At 37.4% G+C, this 13762-nt stretch overlaps 1 protein-coding gene across 4 annotated transcripts in view; it reads right to left on the reverse strand.

The window, feature by feature from the left end:
- Positions 1-13762, reverse strand: part of HMGCLL1 (3-hydroxymethyl-3-methylglutaryl-CoA lyase like 1) — a 74729-nt gene that overhangs the window by 26159 nt on the left and 34808 nt on the right. For 3 of the 4 annotated variants that reach the window (XM_048936547.1, XM_048936546.1, XM_048936549.1), the window contains exons 6-7: positions 10059-10122; positions 5758-5946 (exon numbers count right to left, since the gene is read on the reverse strand). In XM_048936547.1, coding sequence (XP_048792504.1) covers positions 5758-5946; positions 10059-10122 — 253 coding nt within the window. The remainder of the gene's footprint in view (positions 1-5757; positions 5947-10058; positions 10123-13762) is intronic. The other variant, XM_048936548.1, reaches the window with a different exon arrangement.

Consider the following 13762-nt stretch of genomic DNA (forward strand, 5'->3'; position numbering starts at 1 on the left):
CTTGAACATCTCCAGAGAAGGAGACTCCAAACCTCCCTGGGCAGCCTGTTCCAGTGCTCCGTCACCTCACTGTAAAGAAGTTCTTGCACACATTCGTGTGGAACTTCCTATGCTGCAGTTTCTGGCCGTTTCCCCTTGTCCTGTCTCCATTCACCACTGAAAATTCACCACATCCTCGCCATTCTGCCCCCACACCTTAGATATTTATAGACCTGGATCATGCTAACTCATGCTGTATCTCCCAGCTCATCAGTAGCTGCTGCTCAACTCTATCCTGAATTCTGATAGTGGTTGCTGGTCTCCCCTTTAAATACTTGATAATCTCAAGTAGCAGCCAAGGACAGTCTGCGCCTTAGAGGATGGCAAACGAGGAGCCAAGAGTCACGGCTAGGCAGGCAGCAGAATCAATCTCACCAAAAAGGAGTCAGAAGTTGAGTCATCAGTTCATGGCCAAGTAATCAGGATCGGTAGCAGTCCAGCGATCACACAGTAATTCACTGATGAGCCAGGTCCAAAGCAAAGTCAGTGTGTGAGGATGAGTCTGAGAATCAAGATAAAAGAACGGCTGCAGGCACAGCTGCAACTCTCCTGCAGGGGAGCTCAGGAGGGGGCCAAGCACAAGATTTCAGGTTTAAAGTCACCCTCAGGTGAAGGAGGGGGAGCCCAAATAGAAGCATTTTAGGAGCAATTTCTTGGAAAGACATCTTAATGGTGAGCTGGCTTTAACAAGCAGCTAAATGGACCAACAGTCAGCTCTTGCTATAGGCAAGCTAATCAGTCAGGAAAAGCAAATCTTGTGTTTGAAAAAAAAAAAACAGAAAACCATCAACAAACGAGTCAGGCACTTATATCTAGGAGATGGCTTGGGGTGCAAAATTCATCTCACCTAAGGCTTCAGATGTAAGCTTATAAGAATCATGATAAAAAGGAATTTAAAACATAATCCCCTTTTCAGTTGCCTAAGGCTCTCCCATTTCAGGCTGCTGGCTGTTTTGAACTCTGCTCCTGTAACATAATGATCCTTGTGAATTAATACACCATGACCTTCAGTATCTTTGTTCATATTCATCTCCCGGTTCTGGCACTTAAAACTTAGCCATATCATCACTGCCTGCCTTTGTGTGAATGTAGCCCTTATTCCATACGTAAGCTTGAGCACAAAAATGGTTAATCTGTTCAGCATGTAAAAAGGGGTCTAGAATCTACTTAACTTACGAAGGGAAGAGTTCAGTAGCCAACCACTCCACTTTGTTGGTTCTGTTGACATTTTTAAAGAAATTAATTTTTAAAATTGAAGGACATTAAAGATATTAATGAGAGACTACCTTTTTTTTTTTTTCATCTCTACAAGGGGACATATAATTTCTAGAATGAGAAACACCCTATTCACAAATCTGAAATTTTCAATTTGAGCCTCAAAAGCTTAATTATAGACTTGCTAGATTGTGTTTCTGGTAGTAAAGTGTGCATTTCATTTCAAAGTTCCTATTTGCTTGAAAAAAAAAGGACTAATGAAAAATAATTTTCATTTTTGTGTCAATAATTGTCAAACTCATTCATTTTGTATTCTAGTAAGGTAGAAATATTACACACAGTGACAAAAATCTTTGCTCCTTGTAAGTCATAAGAATTTCACACTCGCTTTCCCAAAATTAGGACTTGATCCCAGTATTGTAGGGATCAGTTCATATCAATGAATTAAGATAGCAATTTGAATTTGATAAAATTCTGTGAGATTACCAGGCAGTTGTTTAATTCACTGAGGTATCACTGCAAGACAAAACTCCCACTTACCTGTTAGCATATTCTTTTCTCATGTTAAGGTATGTGCTATGAAAACAGTCAAAGCTATTTCTGGCAACTACACAAACTATTAAAAGAAAACAGAGTTTTGTACTATTTCCATTAAAAAACTTCTCCTTTCTTACTTGTTCTATAAATGCTATAGGAGTCAATTATCAAGGTAACTCAGATCTCCTGAGATAGATGGTCTACCTTTTTGGGGCCTCTCCAGCACAGAAGTTTCCTGACCATTCTTTTTAGTCTTCTTTGGAGGTCTGTAACAATTTTCTATGGACGTTTTACTACTTCTTTTAGCCCCATTTTGTATTTGTCGCATTAACTAACCCACATATGCAATTTTACTCAACATACCACAACTTCTAATTAAATCATCACATCATTTCTTGTCCTCTGAATTTGCCCCCTCATTTAATTCTGTATTCCTGTATTTTAATATTAAGGCAGCTAACCAAGAGCCAGTCATCTGTTTAATGTTTTGTTCTGAAACATCCCTTCATGTTTTTCACATTTTACACAGACTCTTTTCATAAAAGTGAATCTCCTTTCTTTTCTTTAATGCAGTGCTTTCTACCTATATTATTCACTCCAACTTAAAAAATTACTTATCCTCTAAATATTGGCTAATCTCTCTTCCATCTTTCACTACCTATCCTTTTGCTAAAACAACACACATAAAACTGAATACTAGAATTACAAGGCTACTTCCCTGCTAATTTCTTATACAGATATGGTCTGTCAGTTCTAGATGACTTTGGACCAGCCCCAAACAAAAGAAAATATTCTGGGTAGTATAATCCTGCATGGAACAATGTGATCTGTATAAAAAATCACTTACTGAATCACTAGCACCTCTCTCCACTCCTAGGAGATCTCCCATCGAAGTAATGCCTGAATTAGTGTAGAGTGATTTGTGGCTTTCCAGCTGTCAGTCATTAATTCTTAGGAAACACAATATACAATGCAATAGTACTCAGTTGAAGGTTGTAATCTGCACTGCTTCAGGAATAGTGTAATTTACCTGCTGAATATTCTTGAAAACTGTTTTCAAGCAATAACTGCAGCCCATTATTTCTATAACCCCTCAATCACATTTCACTCCTGATGAAATATTGTGTTGGTCACAAAAACTCATAAAGCAGGCAGGGTAAGGAATTCCATCTATGGAGAATCTGGTCTATGAAACAAATTACTGAGTTGAAGACAACAGTTTTGCTCCAGTATTTTAAGTTGCCCACTCATGTTTCTTTGGCAGAGAGGAAAACAGAGACAGACCCAGCAGCAGGGACTACGAAGTGACTTGGAATTCTAATCCACCTTTGTCATTTACAATCCAACTGACCAGTAACAGTTGCCCTATTTTAGAAACAATATTGAATAGCTATAATTCACTGCTAACTGCCCCATCTCTTCAAACAAAGCCATTACTTAGAGCCAGCACCAGAGGCAGGATATGTTGTGACATTCCAGACCCATTTGAGTATCCAAGAGTCTGGGGACTTACCTTCAGGCCAAGCCAAGGAGCTGCTTGCATAAATCCAGCCAGGGAGACTGTGTAATGCCTGCTTCATCACGAAATTTTGGCAAAATCTATGACAAGCTCAGTTCAGCCAAAAACACAGCACCTTTAGGCATGCACTGTAGCAGAACTTGAGCACATAAGGAAGTTTGCTGTTGGAAGCTCAGGCACCTCTGGCTTCCCAGGAATCAGAGAAGGCTGCCTAGGGATTTTTTTTTTCAGGTCTATTGCTTTCTTGAATTTACCTGTTAAATAGTCTGAACTGCACGTTGGCAACCTAAGACTTTTTTTCCCCATTTAACTCTTCCAGAGTTAAGATGTAAATAAAAAGATTGCAACATGATGGAAACACAAAATGAGTATCACAACTAATACCAGGGTTAACAAAGCGTAACCATAGCTCAGTGTTTATTAGGCACCATGACAGCAATTATTTTAAGGAAGGATTTGAAAACAATCCTTCAAACATTTTTATGGCAAACTCCTCCCATACTCAGGGGTTTTCATGCCTTTAGCTATTACATCTGCAACTGAAGCTAACTGCGAAATTGGCAATTGATTTATCCCATGGCACATACACACATATTTGCAATAGTAAAAGTGAGTAAGGGTCTATAATGAATACTATAATAATAATAACATACTATGTTAGAACCCTTTTTAATCAGATTTTGTCATCCAGCATTTAATACCTGCAGAGATTCTCATGCTGACTGAAACACTTCTGTGTACTTTCTTGTTGCCTTTATCACTAACACTGTTAATAAGATGCTTTTATTTTCTAAACAAAATAATAAGAGCAGTGCCAAAACAAAAAGACAGTACAAAGAAAAGTTGACCTTAAAAGTAACACCAAGAACTGCAAGGAAGCAGAAAGTGCCATTAAGTATAAAACTTAACAATACTGGCTCTCCTAAGGAATGCATGTACCTGTGAAAGTATTTTTCATTAAGATGCTATCCTTACAAAAATTCCATTAGAATTTGTAGTCTATTTTTTGTATTGTTATATTATTTAAAAACAAAACAAAACAAAAAACTGTTATGGAAATTAAGTATTCCTGATAACTTACCTATGAATTTCAAATAAGATTGAACAAGGTGCAAAGTTGCTTGAAAGATGAAATTCATAAACATAAAAGCATACTGAAAGTGTGTTAATAGTGAAAAAATTATCTATACCATTCTGTATACATGACTGTCAATAACTGAGGCTTATCAATCTGAAATCAAGATGTAATGATGCATTATTCTGTTTTATATTTAGATGTATCTGTAAAACAGAGATTTTAGTTTAATGAACAATGAATATATAGATGTTCCTAAAAAAAGTGGAATCTGAGACATCAGAATAAAAAGTATTTTATCTCTCTCATTCATGCAACATAAACGGAATTTATTCATCATCAACGTTTCTTAGTGTTTTTGTACAGAATTGAAAATAATATCAGAATTCAGAACTTTCTATTTCATGCAAGGTATCAGAATATGTTTTGACATTTTCTTGAAAAAAAAAAATAGTACTAATTTTTTTACAGTTGCAGTTTTTTGTTTGTTTGCTTTTCAAAAGCAGTAATTTTCTTTTTACACAGCCCAGGATATGGTTGGCTTTCTGGGCTGTGAGGGCAGCCCAGACATGACATGCTGGACATGAGCCAGCAATGTGCCCTCACTGCACAGGAAGCCAACCATATCCTACGCTGCATCAAAAGAAGCATGGCCAGCAATGCAAGGGAGGTGATCTTGCCCATCTACTCTGCACTGGTGAGGCCTCACCTGGAATACTGCATCCAGATGTGGAGTCCTCAGTACAGGAGAGACATGGGCCTGATGGAGCGCATCCAGAGGATGGCCAAGGAAATGATTCAAGGAATGGAATGCCTCTCCTACAAGGACAGGCTGAGACAGCTGGGGCTGTTCAGCCTGGAGGAGAGATGGCTCCAGGGAGATCTGATAGCGGCCTTTCAGAATCTAAAGGGGAGCTACAAAAAAGAAGGAGACATACTCTTTAGTGGGGTCTGTAGTGATAGGACATGAGGAAATAGTTTGAAACCAGATGAGGGGCAAATTTAGGTTGGATATAAGGAAACAGTGAGGGTCACTGTTAAAGTCACTGGCATACACTGCATAGAGATGTAGTGGAAGCCCTGCCTCTGGAGACATTCAAGGCGAGGCTGGACCAGGCTATGACAAACGTGATTTAGCTGTGGATGTGCCTGGTTTTTGCAGAGGAGCTGGATGACATGATCTTTAAAGGTCCCTTCCAACTCCAAGGATTTATGATTCTATAATACCCGCAGACAGTTTGAAAAGTGAGCAATAGTTGCTGAAAGTTTAATGAGTGGCTCCTCTCCTTTAAAGGTAAGATTTTTTAAAAACAATTTTACTTGAATTAAGCTATTATTTCTATCATGACTTTAAAATAAGAACCCATGTTACCTGTATGGCTGTGAGGATATTGGCTAGCGCCTGCCCATATGTATCATGGCAGTGAACAGCAAGGGCATTCAGAGGGATTTCCTTCATAACAGCTTCCAACATTCTTTTCATACTTCCAGGAGTCCCCACACCAATTGTGTCCCCCAAAGAGATTTCATAACAGCCCATACTGTACAGACGTTTAGACACCTGATCAGAAACAGAAACAACAAGAGATCAAGATGAAAGAGTGAAAATAAGGTCCAGAATATACATTAAAAAGAGTACATTTCTCTACAGTTTTAGTTTTAGTCACAATGAGTGGGCCTATATATAAGAAAACCTCTATTCATTCTTCAAAATTGCACCCCAAGAAGAACATCCCATAGATCCTCTCCTTTTCAAGTTTATAGGTCCGTTTCTACATATGGAAAAACCAGCCAAGCAATCCATCAACAACTGCTGACTCTCCCACATAATCTAAATACGATAGACTTTACATTGTGAACTAAGATTCTGTCAAGCCCTTTCCCAGCATTTTCCTCTCTCTGGGCACTTCCCAGCTGTTTGTTTTTCTCCATGTACTTTCCAGATTACAAACTGTGTAGGGTAAAGATCTGCCTTTTTGTTTGCTTACTACACAGAATCAAGCATGTGGCTTAGTTAAGACAATAAATAATTAAGCAGCTTGATTTGGCTTTGTCTTGGTACTGAAAACATCAATGAAAACTGAAGTTTTAAGATGCTTGCTTTTCATGAAGCCATTCATTAAAATACAAATAAAAGCAAAACTGTAATTAGTATTCCAGTTTTTAAATCCTATTTTTTTTTTCTTTTAGTAACAAACAAAACCCCATACTTGTTGCTGTTCTTACAGAAATAGTGCCCTAAATGTTTCAGGAATTATGTCTTTGCTGAGTTCACTGTGTAAATATGAGATCAGTTTGCACGAGGAGAGACATACACAAGAAAGCAGCAATTATGTTTGCACTAAATATATTGCTTTAGAAATTGAATGTAGGAATTCCCTATTTTAACTTTGTCAAACCTATTTGGAAAAGGCTTCAAGTGATTTACACATGCTGAGTATGTTTGCCTCCTTTAGCATTTCCCACTGTGCATCAGCGATCCCAACAGGCCACTCCATTGGAGAGGAATCCTGATCTGGACATCAACTGTTTAGAAACGAAAAAACACGACTCTTCTCCAAGACAACTTTGGTTGCACTGCTTTTAGCTGTTAAAACAATTCCAAGACTTCATCAGCAGGATTGCTGTGAATATGTCTGAGGAAGCTGACAAAGTGCTGCGTTAGCAGTCCCAGAAGGACTGGATCAATATCATTGTTCACTTAATTCAAAGAACAGCTGAAAAAGAAGTTCAAGTGGTCCGAGTTGTCTTGCTTGTAGCCTGTAAGTGCTTTAAGCCTGTAAGTGCTACGACCATTGCAAATGTAATAAAACTCCTGCTTTACAGTTGAAGAATCCTTTGGTCTTATCAATATATATTCCATATATACTTAAGAAAAGGAGGGACATTCACCAGATTGCAAAAATGAATTCTAACTGCATCAACACACTGCATATAAACTGGATCCATTTAAACTGGACTGCTGTTGTAACACAAAATGGATCAACTGCAGTTAGAGGTGAATTACGCCCAGTTCATCCCCAAACGTCAGTTTTTGTTTTGTTTGTTTTCACGTTCTTTTCCATGCTTGATTCATTTTATAGGTGAGTATTTTAGTGATGACCAGGAGAGTATATCAACTGCTAGAAATCCTATTGGATTCCCTTCAATCCTTTGCTGAGTTCTTCTGTCTGCCAGCTCCCTGAATATGTAGTCCTGAAAGAAGAAAATAGGAAACTCTGCTAACAAGCTGAGCTCATCATTGTCTTAGAGACATAAGAGAAACATGTTTAGTTTCAAGAAGAATGTGCATGCTTAAGAAATGAATGAGTTTTTCATGCTGAATTTTCTAATCTACCATACTAAGAGGCAGCTCATTAGTTATAAAATTTTGTAACTTTTCGGTACAGATTTTTGAGAATGTGTTAGAGGTTTTTAATTGGACAGTTGTGTTCTGCACTACTGAAGAGTTTTTCTCTGCATCAGCCTTGGGCTGCTCCCTCTGTGAGTACTGCCCTGACACCAAGCACTGATCAAAATGGAAGTTGGTGACCCAACACTGCAACCCCAGAGGCATGTGAATAATTCCACTGTTGCAAAGAAAATCTAAAACTATACTCTTAAATTTAATAAAAAAGGCCTTAGTCTAGTTACTAATACTTTTAAGTGAGTAACAACAAAAAAACACTCTGCAGTCTTTGTGATGCAAGAGAAACTGCAATAATATAAAACAATGTTAAAAAAAGATTAAGTACATTTTCTGTAGTCTGATCAATGAATGGAAATTACTCCATAGTTAATAACAATATGAATAAGTACTATTACGAATAAATATTTATATGGAAAACAGTTAATCAGAGACTATTCCAAGAAGAAGCAGACTGATAAAAAAGATTATCTAGTTTTATTTCAATACATTAAAAATGCTTAGGTTTTTTTTTTTTTTCACTTTCAAATAAAGAACTATATGCATGAACCAGATGTATTCTATATGCATATGAAGCTTGGAGTCAGTAGATAATTGTAAAATAGTTATGACCTAGTAAGCTTAAAATGCATGTAGGTTGATGATCCACCTCTCTCTGCTAATTACTTTTGCTTCACTTAAAGCTTCTGTTTAAAAAAATAAAAATAATAATCTGTTCTCTCTCATGACAGCATCAAAATAGCATAAACCTTTCAATCATAGCTGTTGATTACCGTGCACAATCAGACGCTCCCATCCCAAAAAAGATGATGACCCAAGAGGCAGATCTCTGACAGGTTGAGCAACAGGGCCAGTAATTTTGATCATTTTGGTTCAGCAAAGGATGAGTGCAGATGTTCACATAAAATCCATTAACAGCTAATCAGATATTTCTATAAAAACATGAATGCTTGCTGAATCAAGGCCTGAATTAGTAACTTTAATGAGGAAGCTTTCATTCTTAAACTCACAATGGTGTAGAGGTACACAAAAAGACACATACTAAGATTTAGACATAAGATAGCTGTGTATGTAAATATACGCATGTTTGGAACGTTAGATAGCACTCCCACTGTAAATCTGAAAAGGGGCTTTTCTGCACAAGGAGAATACCTAGTTTAAGAAAACAAGCAACACATGGAAGGAAGCCTGTTGGGGAACATGATATTGCAGTAAGCAATTTACCAACACCACAGCTGAATCTGTCATCACCGCTCCAAGTAAAGCTGCGTCACTTCTAATTTTCACTTCATATTAAAACCAATTAATTTAGAAATACTGAGTACCTTCCAATTTAGCTATTTTTTCAAAGAGTTCAAGTATCATGTGGCTGCTGTGGGAGCAGAATTATCACAAGTTCCATCTGGAATGTACCCCAGAAAAAAGATGCATGAGAATTGGACCTGAAAGCCACACAAGGAGAACACAATAAATCAGACAAATGTTGACTAGCTGCTAGTGCTACCAAAAAAAGAAGTGCTTTGCAGATTTTGCTAAATCATCAAAAATAGGTGATTAAGTGTAACAGAGAAGACAAATCTTTCTCCAGGAGGAAAGTTGCATTCTGCCTTGTGCTGCTCAAATTCATCTTACCCTCAGTGCACTCTGCATCTTCCTGAAAAATGTAACACTTGTGTTCTACTCCCCAGTTTTTTCTGTCTGCTAGCTCTGCTAGCAAAGAAAAGGCCGGACTTCATTGTCCTTTATCCAAAATGGAAAAAATCGGTGGAGAGAGGTGTACTTAATCACAGGAGCATGAGTTAAGTTGTAGACAATCATGTTGGGCATGAGTTCATGTGTCAATCATGTGATTTGTATGACACATGCCAAAACACAAAGTTTTACCTGTGACTCTGCTGGCTGACTGTAAGAGCATACTCTTGCCAGCGCAGAGTGGATCATCTCATACAACTTGGTACACCGACACGTATGCTTGGATCTACTTCTTTAAGTGTTTCCTTACTTTCTTGTTGAAGGAAATAGTACATTATACATTTTCTCATGACTGAAAACAATCAAAACACACAATTTTCCTTAGATTTGACCACAGATGGTAGAAAAAAATAGTGATGTTTTGCACCCACTTTTAGTATTAGCTGCATTTTGTGTTTGTTTCTCCTGTTATTCATTGAAGATCTTTTTTAGGATTAATTAGATAACATGACTTACAGACATTTTCAAATATATATTAATTTCATTAAAAAGAAAAGCCATAATTTCACTCTTACTTCAGCCACTTTAGCTGGTGTGATGTCTCCTTCATATGGGCATCCCAATGCACAAGAAACATACCTACAGTAAAAAGAACAACACACAAAGATGCTTCTGTTCTATATATGCATTTCTGTAACTATCCATGCTACATTAAAAAAAGAAAAAGCTTAAATATAATTTTGAACAATTAAGCTAGTCAGTGTAGAATAAAGTTCTCAATGAAAAGTTAAAATTACATTAGATGAAAATAGCAGGTTTCCCAAATTTCTTTTTAAATCACAGAACAAGATTTTATAGTTTTATTTATGCTCAACATGTTACAAGTTGTAAAGCACTGGCAATGCAGCCAAGTTAACTCTGCTGCAAGAAACTTCAGTTTTTCTTGGTATTTCCTTTATAAGTTACAAGAGTCCACTCAAGTTTTGCCTTGCCTGGCCCACACAAGCTATTCAGAGGAAGCATCCTAACACTTCCTTCCTTGTGCCTGTTACCTGGATCACAGAGAGCAGTAGAAGGACATAAGCAACATAAAACCACCTCACCACTTCATCAGTAGTTGGAACTGCAGTGAATAGGATAGCTTTGGCCCTTTGTGCTGGCATCTCTGTCTCAGTGCCCCAGGAGAACTACAGCTTCATTGCTTGGGACAAGAAGAAATCGAGTAACCAGACTGTGTCTCTCAGCAGCTGTCTATTCCACAAAGCACAAAAACTGAAAGCCACAGATGAATCTTCATTGTTCAGTCTTAATGCCGTGATAATGTAGAATTGGGTTTAAATTTCCTTTTCTCAATAACAATTAAAAGCCATGAAATTTCAATTACATTTCTAGTTGTTTATCTTAAATTGATTAAGAATAGGATTAAACCAACCAGAAACAGCCATTCAAAATCTAAGCATGTGCTGCTGTAGAGGGATTTACAACAGCTTCAAAGACAGGCAAAGCCCCAGCCCCAGTGGGAGGTTACTCAACTGCTTAATAGGAGAACAAGAGCCTTCATCGATCCCGTCATTTCCCTTCCCTCAGCACAGAAGAATATAACACAAAATTATACACTGTATAATGAAACTAGATTGAAAAGAAGCCAGTTTGTATGTAGTCAAGATCTGTAGGGTAAAATACATGTTTTTTCTTTGCAGTTGACAGAGAAACTGATTCATAGAATGTGAAATCGGGATGAGTAACAGGCAAAAACTAATTGTGAAAAAATGTCAGCATTTTAATGCATGGAATATATTCCATCCTTCATTTATATATGGCACATTAGAACTAGCAGTGAGAATGAAGCAGATCCTGAACCTAAAAAACCATTGATTAGCCCTGATAAAGAAATGGAAAAGAAAGTTCATTTCCACAAAAGTGGTTGGGTCCATTACATCCTACTTGTAATTTTAACCCAGATGCCCAGTAGGCATGATTTCAATTATCTTTACATTACTATAAAAACCAGGTTTTTCAACCTCATCCACACACTTTAATAAATATCCTTCAATTTAGTTGTCACCATTTAAATTTTAACATTCCAAATTTTATATAAAACATTAGCTACTTTTAACAGTTAAGCACTGCTCTGCTTTTCAGAAACATGTAACTCAGAAACAACTGGAGAAAATTTCCCTAACTTTCTTGTCTGCATACAAAGAGTTTTTCAAAAGGTACCAAACATGACAAATGTCAGAACCAAACCAAACACACTGACTTTTAATGAAATGAATTTGCAATATCAACCACGGCACTCATTGTGAAGTGAGGCAAAACTAGTACAAAGTAAATACAAAACATACAGTACTTATTTACACGTTCACTTTAATTATGTATAACTTACATGTTACTAGCACCTTAGCACCTTAGATCACTAAGACCTGCATTTTGTAGTGATAATGTGGCACAAGTGGCATCCTGAATGGCATATGGCAAACAGAAGCAAAAACAGGCCAAAAGGTACCTGCAGAACAAGGAACTACTACTCCCTGTAGTTCCCATCAACAAGCAGAAACTTGCCTGAGCTCACATAATGCAGCTGGGCCTGCTGGGGTATGAAATTATGTGGTGACCTAAGAAATCTGCCTACTACAATGCACAAATCTGTTTGAGATTATGAACTCTCTGCATGCTTCCACCATTGTAACTAGAATGAAATTTTAAACAAGGAAAATACAGCAAATATAATCTAACTGGGCACCCGATATTCAATATTAGACTGGAAAAAATAGGGACTAGGGAAAAATTAGCCAGGTAAAGGAATTCCTACCATAGAGAGCAAAGTTCTACGGATAATGAAATAATTGTTTTTAGTAGAGTTTGTCAAGGATAAACACTAAGGATTTGGTAGAATTTTGTCAAAAACACTCATTTAATGACTTGCAATTAAAAACGTGGTGGTTACATGAAATTTCTTGGTACTGTCCTTACCAAAAAAGCAGTGGGATTCTATGAAGAAAGGACAGAATCAACATAAATGAGACTCAATAGGCAGCAATGACAAAGGAATGAAATGCCTGAGACTGTAAGATAGTGAAATGCATATATCAAGATAAGCATTTCTAGAAGAGAATATAAAACATGAATTTCATTTGACAAGTTGTTATGTTCTCATTGGAAAACAGACATGATTTGAGTCATCCATAGAAAAAGCTGGAACAGATGCCTGCAAGGGCTGGTACAGCAAGCAGCAGTACAATCTCTCACGTGAAAAGAAAACACATACACAAATTAATAAGCTCGAGGAAGAGGAGGTAACTTTATATTAAAACCTGTTATCTACAGATACATTTGGTAGCTACATTTTCTTTGCGGTATTTGAAATAATCCATAAGGCATAAAAAAAGAATCCAGTCAAGGCAAGGGCCTTAAGACCTCCACCCACACCCTTTCAAATTGCAGACAACCTTGAAGAACATGTAAAGAATTGCTTAGAAAGAAGAAAATTAACAAGATCGAGCTGCAGGAAGCAACAAAGGACACACATTTAAAGAAGAGCCTGGTCCAGTGCAGCAAACACTACTGACAAGGCAAGAAGAATGGAGATAGACTACTGTTTCTGAGATCGTGTCATCAGGGAGTTTGGTGAGAGCTGTTGCAGTTGCAAGCAAGGAACAGAAGCCAAAGTGTAGGAGTTATAGGAGAGAATCACAGAAGAGGGTCTCCAGACAGTAATTATAAACAGCGCCTTCAATGAGCTTAGAAATGAAGGAGAGATAGGCAATGAGATATGATATGAAGAACCAAGTAGGGTCAAAGGTGCAATTTTTAAGAGGCAAATGCTTACTTATATTGCAGTGGAAAAGAGCCAGAGGACAACGAGAGGTTAAGAAAGAGAATAAGGGAGGGATGAAATAAGAGGGAGAACAGAACATGGGGTCACTGGGGCAAGTAGAAGGGGTACAGATGGAAACTAGACAAGAAACTCCTGCTGCTCGCCAGTGGAGAAGGAGAAAAGATTACGGAAGGGGAATGACAGAAGGAAGAGCACAGTGTATCTATTTTTCCACATGAGAAAAAGCAAGACATTGTGTGAAGAAAAGAAGCAGAGGGAAAAAGAGGGAAGAGTTTGAGCAATAAGTTATAGAGACAACTGGGATTTAATTTGGGGATTCACTTAAGTTAGAGAATACAGCTGTTTTCTACAAAAGATGGCAAGACTGAAAGAAAAGAGGAATTTGTAATGAAAAAGACTGTCTTGGTCTCAGGATATTCACCAGAGACACTCCTCACTATA

Source organism: Lagopus muta, chromosome 2 (assembly GCF_023343835.1).
Source record: "Lagopus muta isolate bLagMut1 chromosome 2, bLagMut1 primary, whole genome shotgun sequence".
Taxonomy (NCBI): Eukaryota; Metazoa; Chordata; class Aves; order Galliformes; family Phasianidae; genus Lagopus; species Lagopus muta.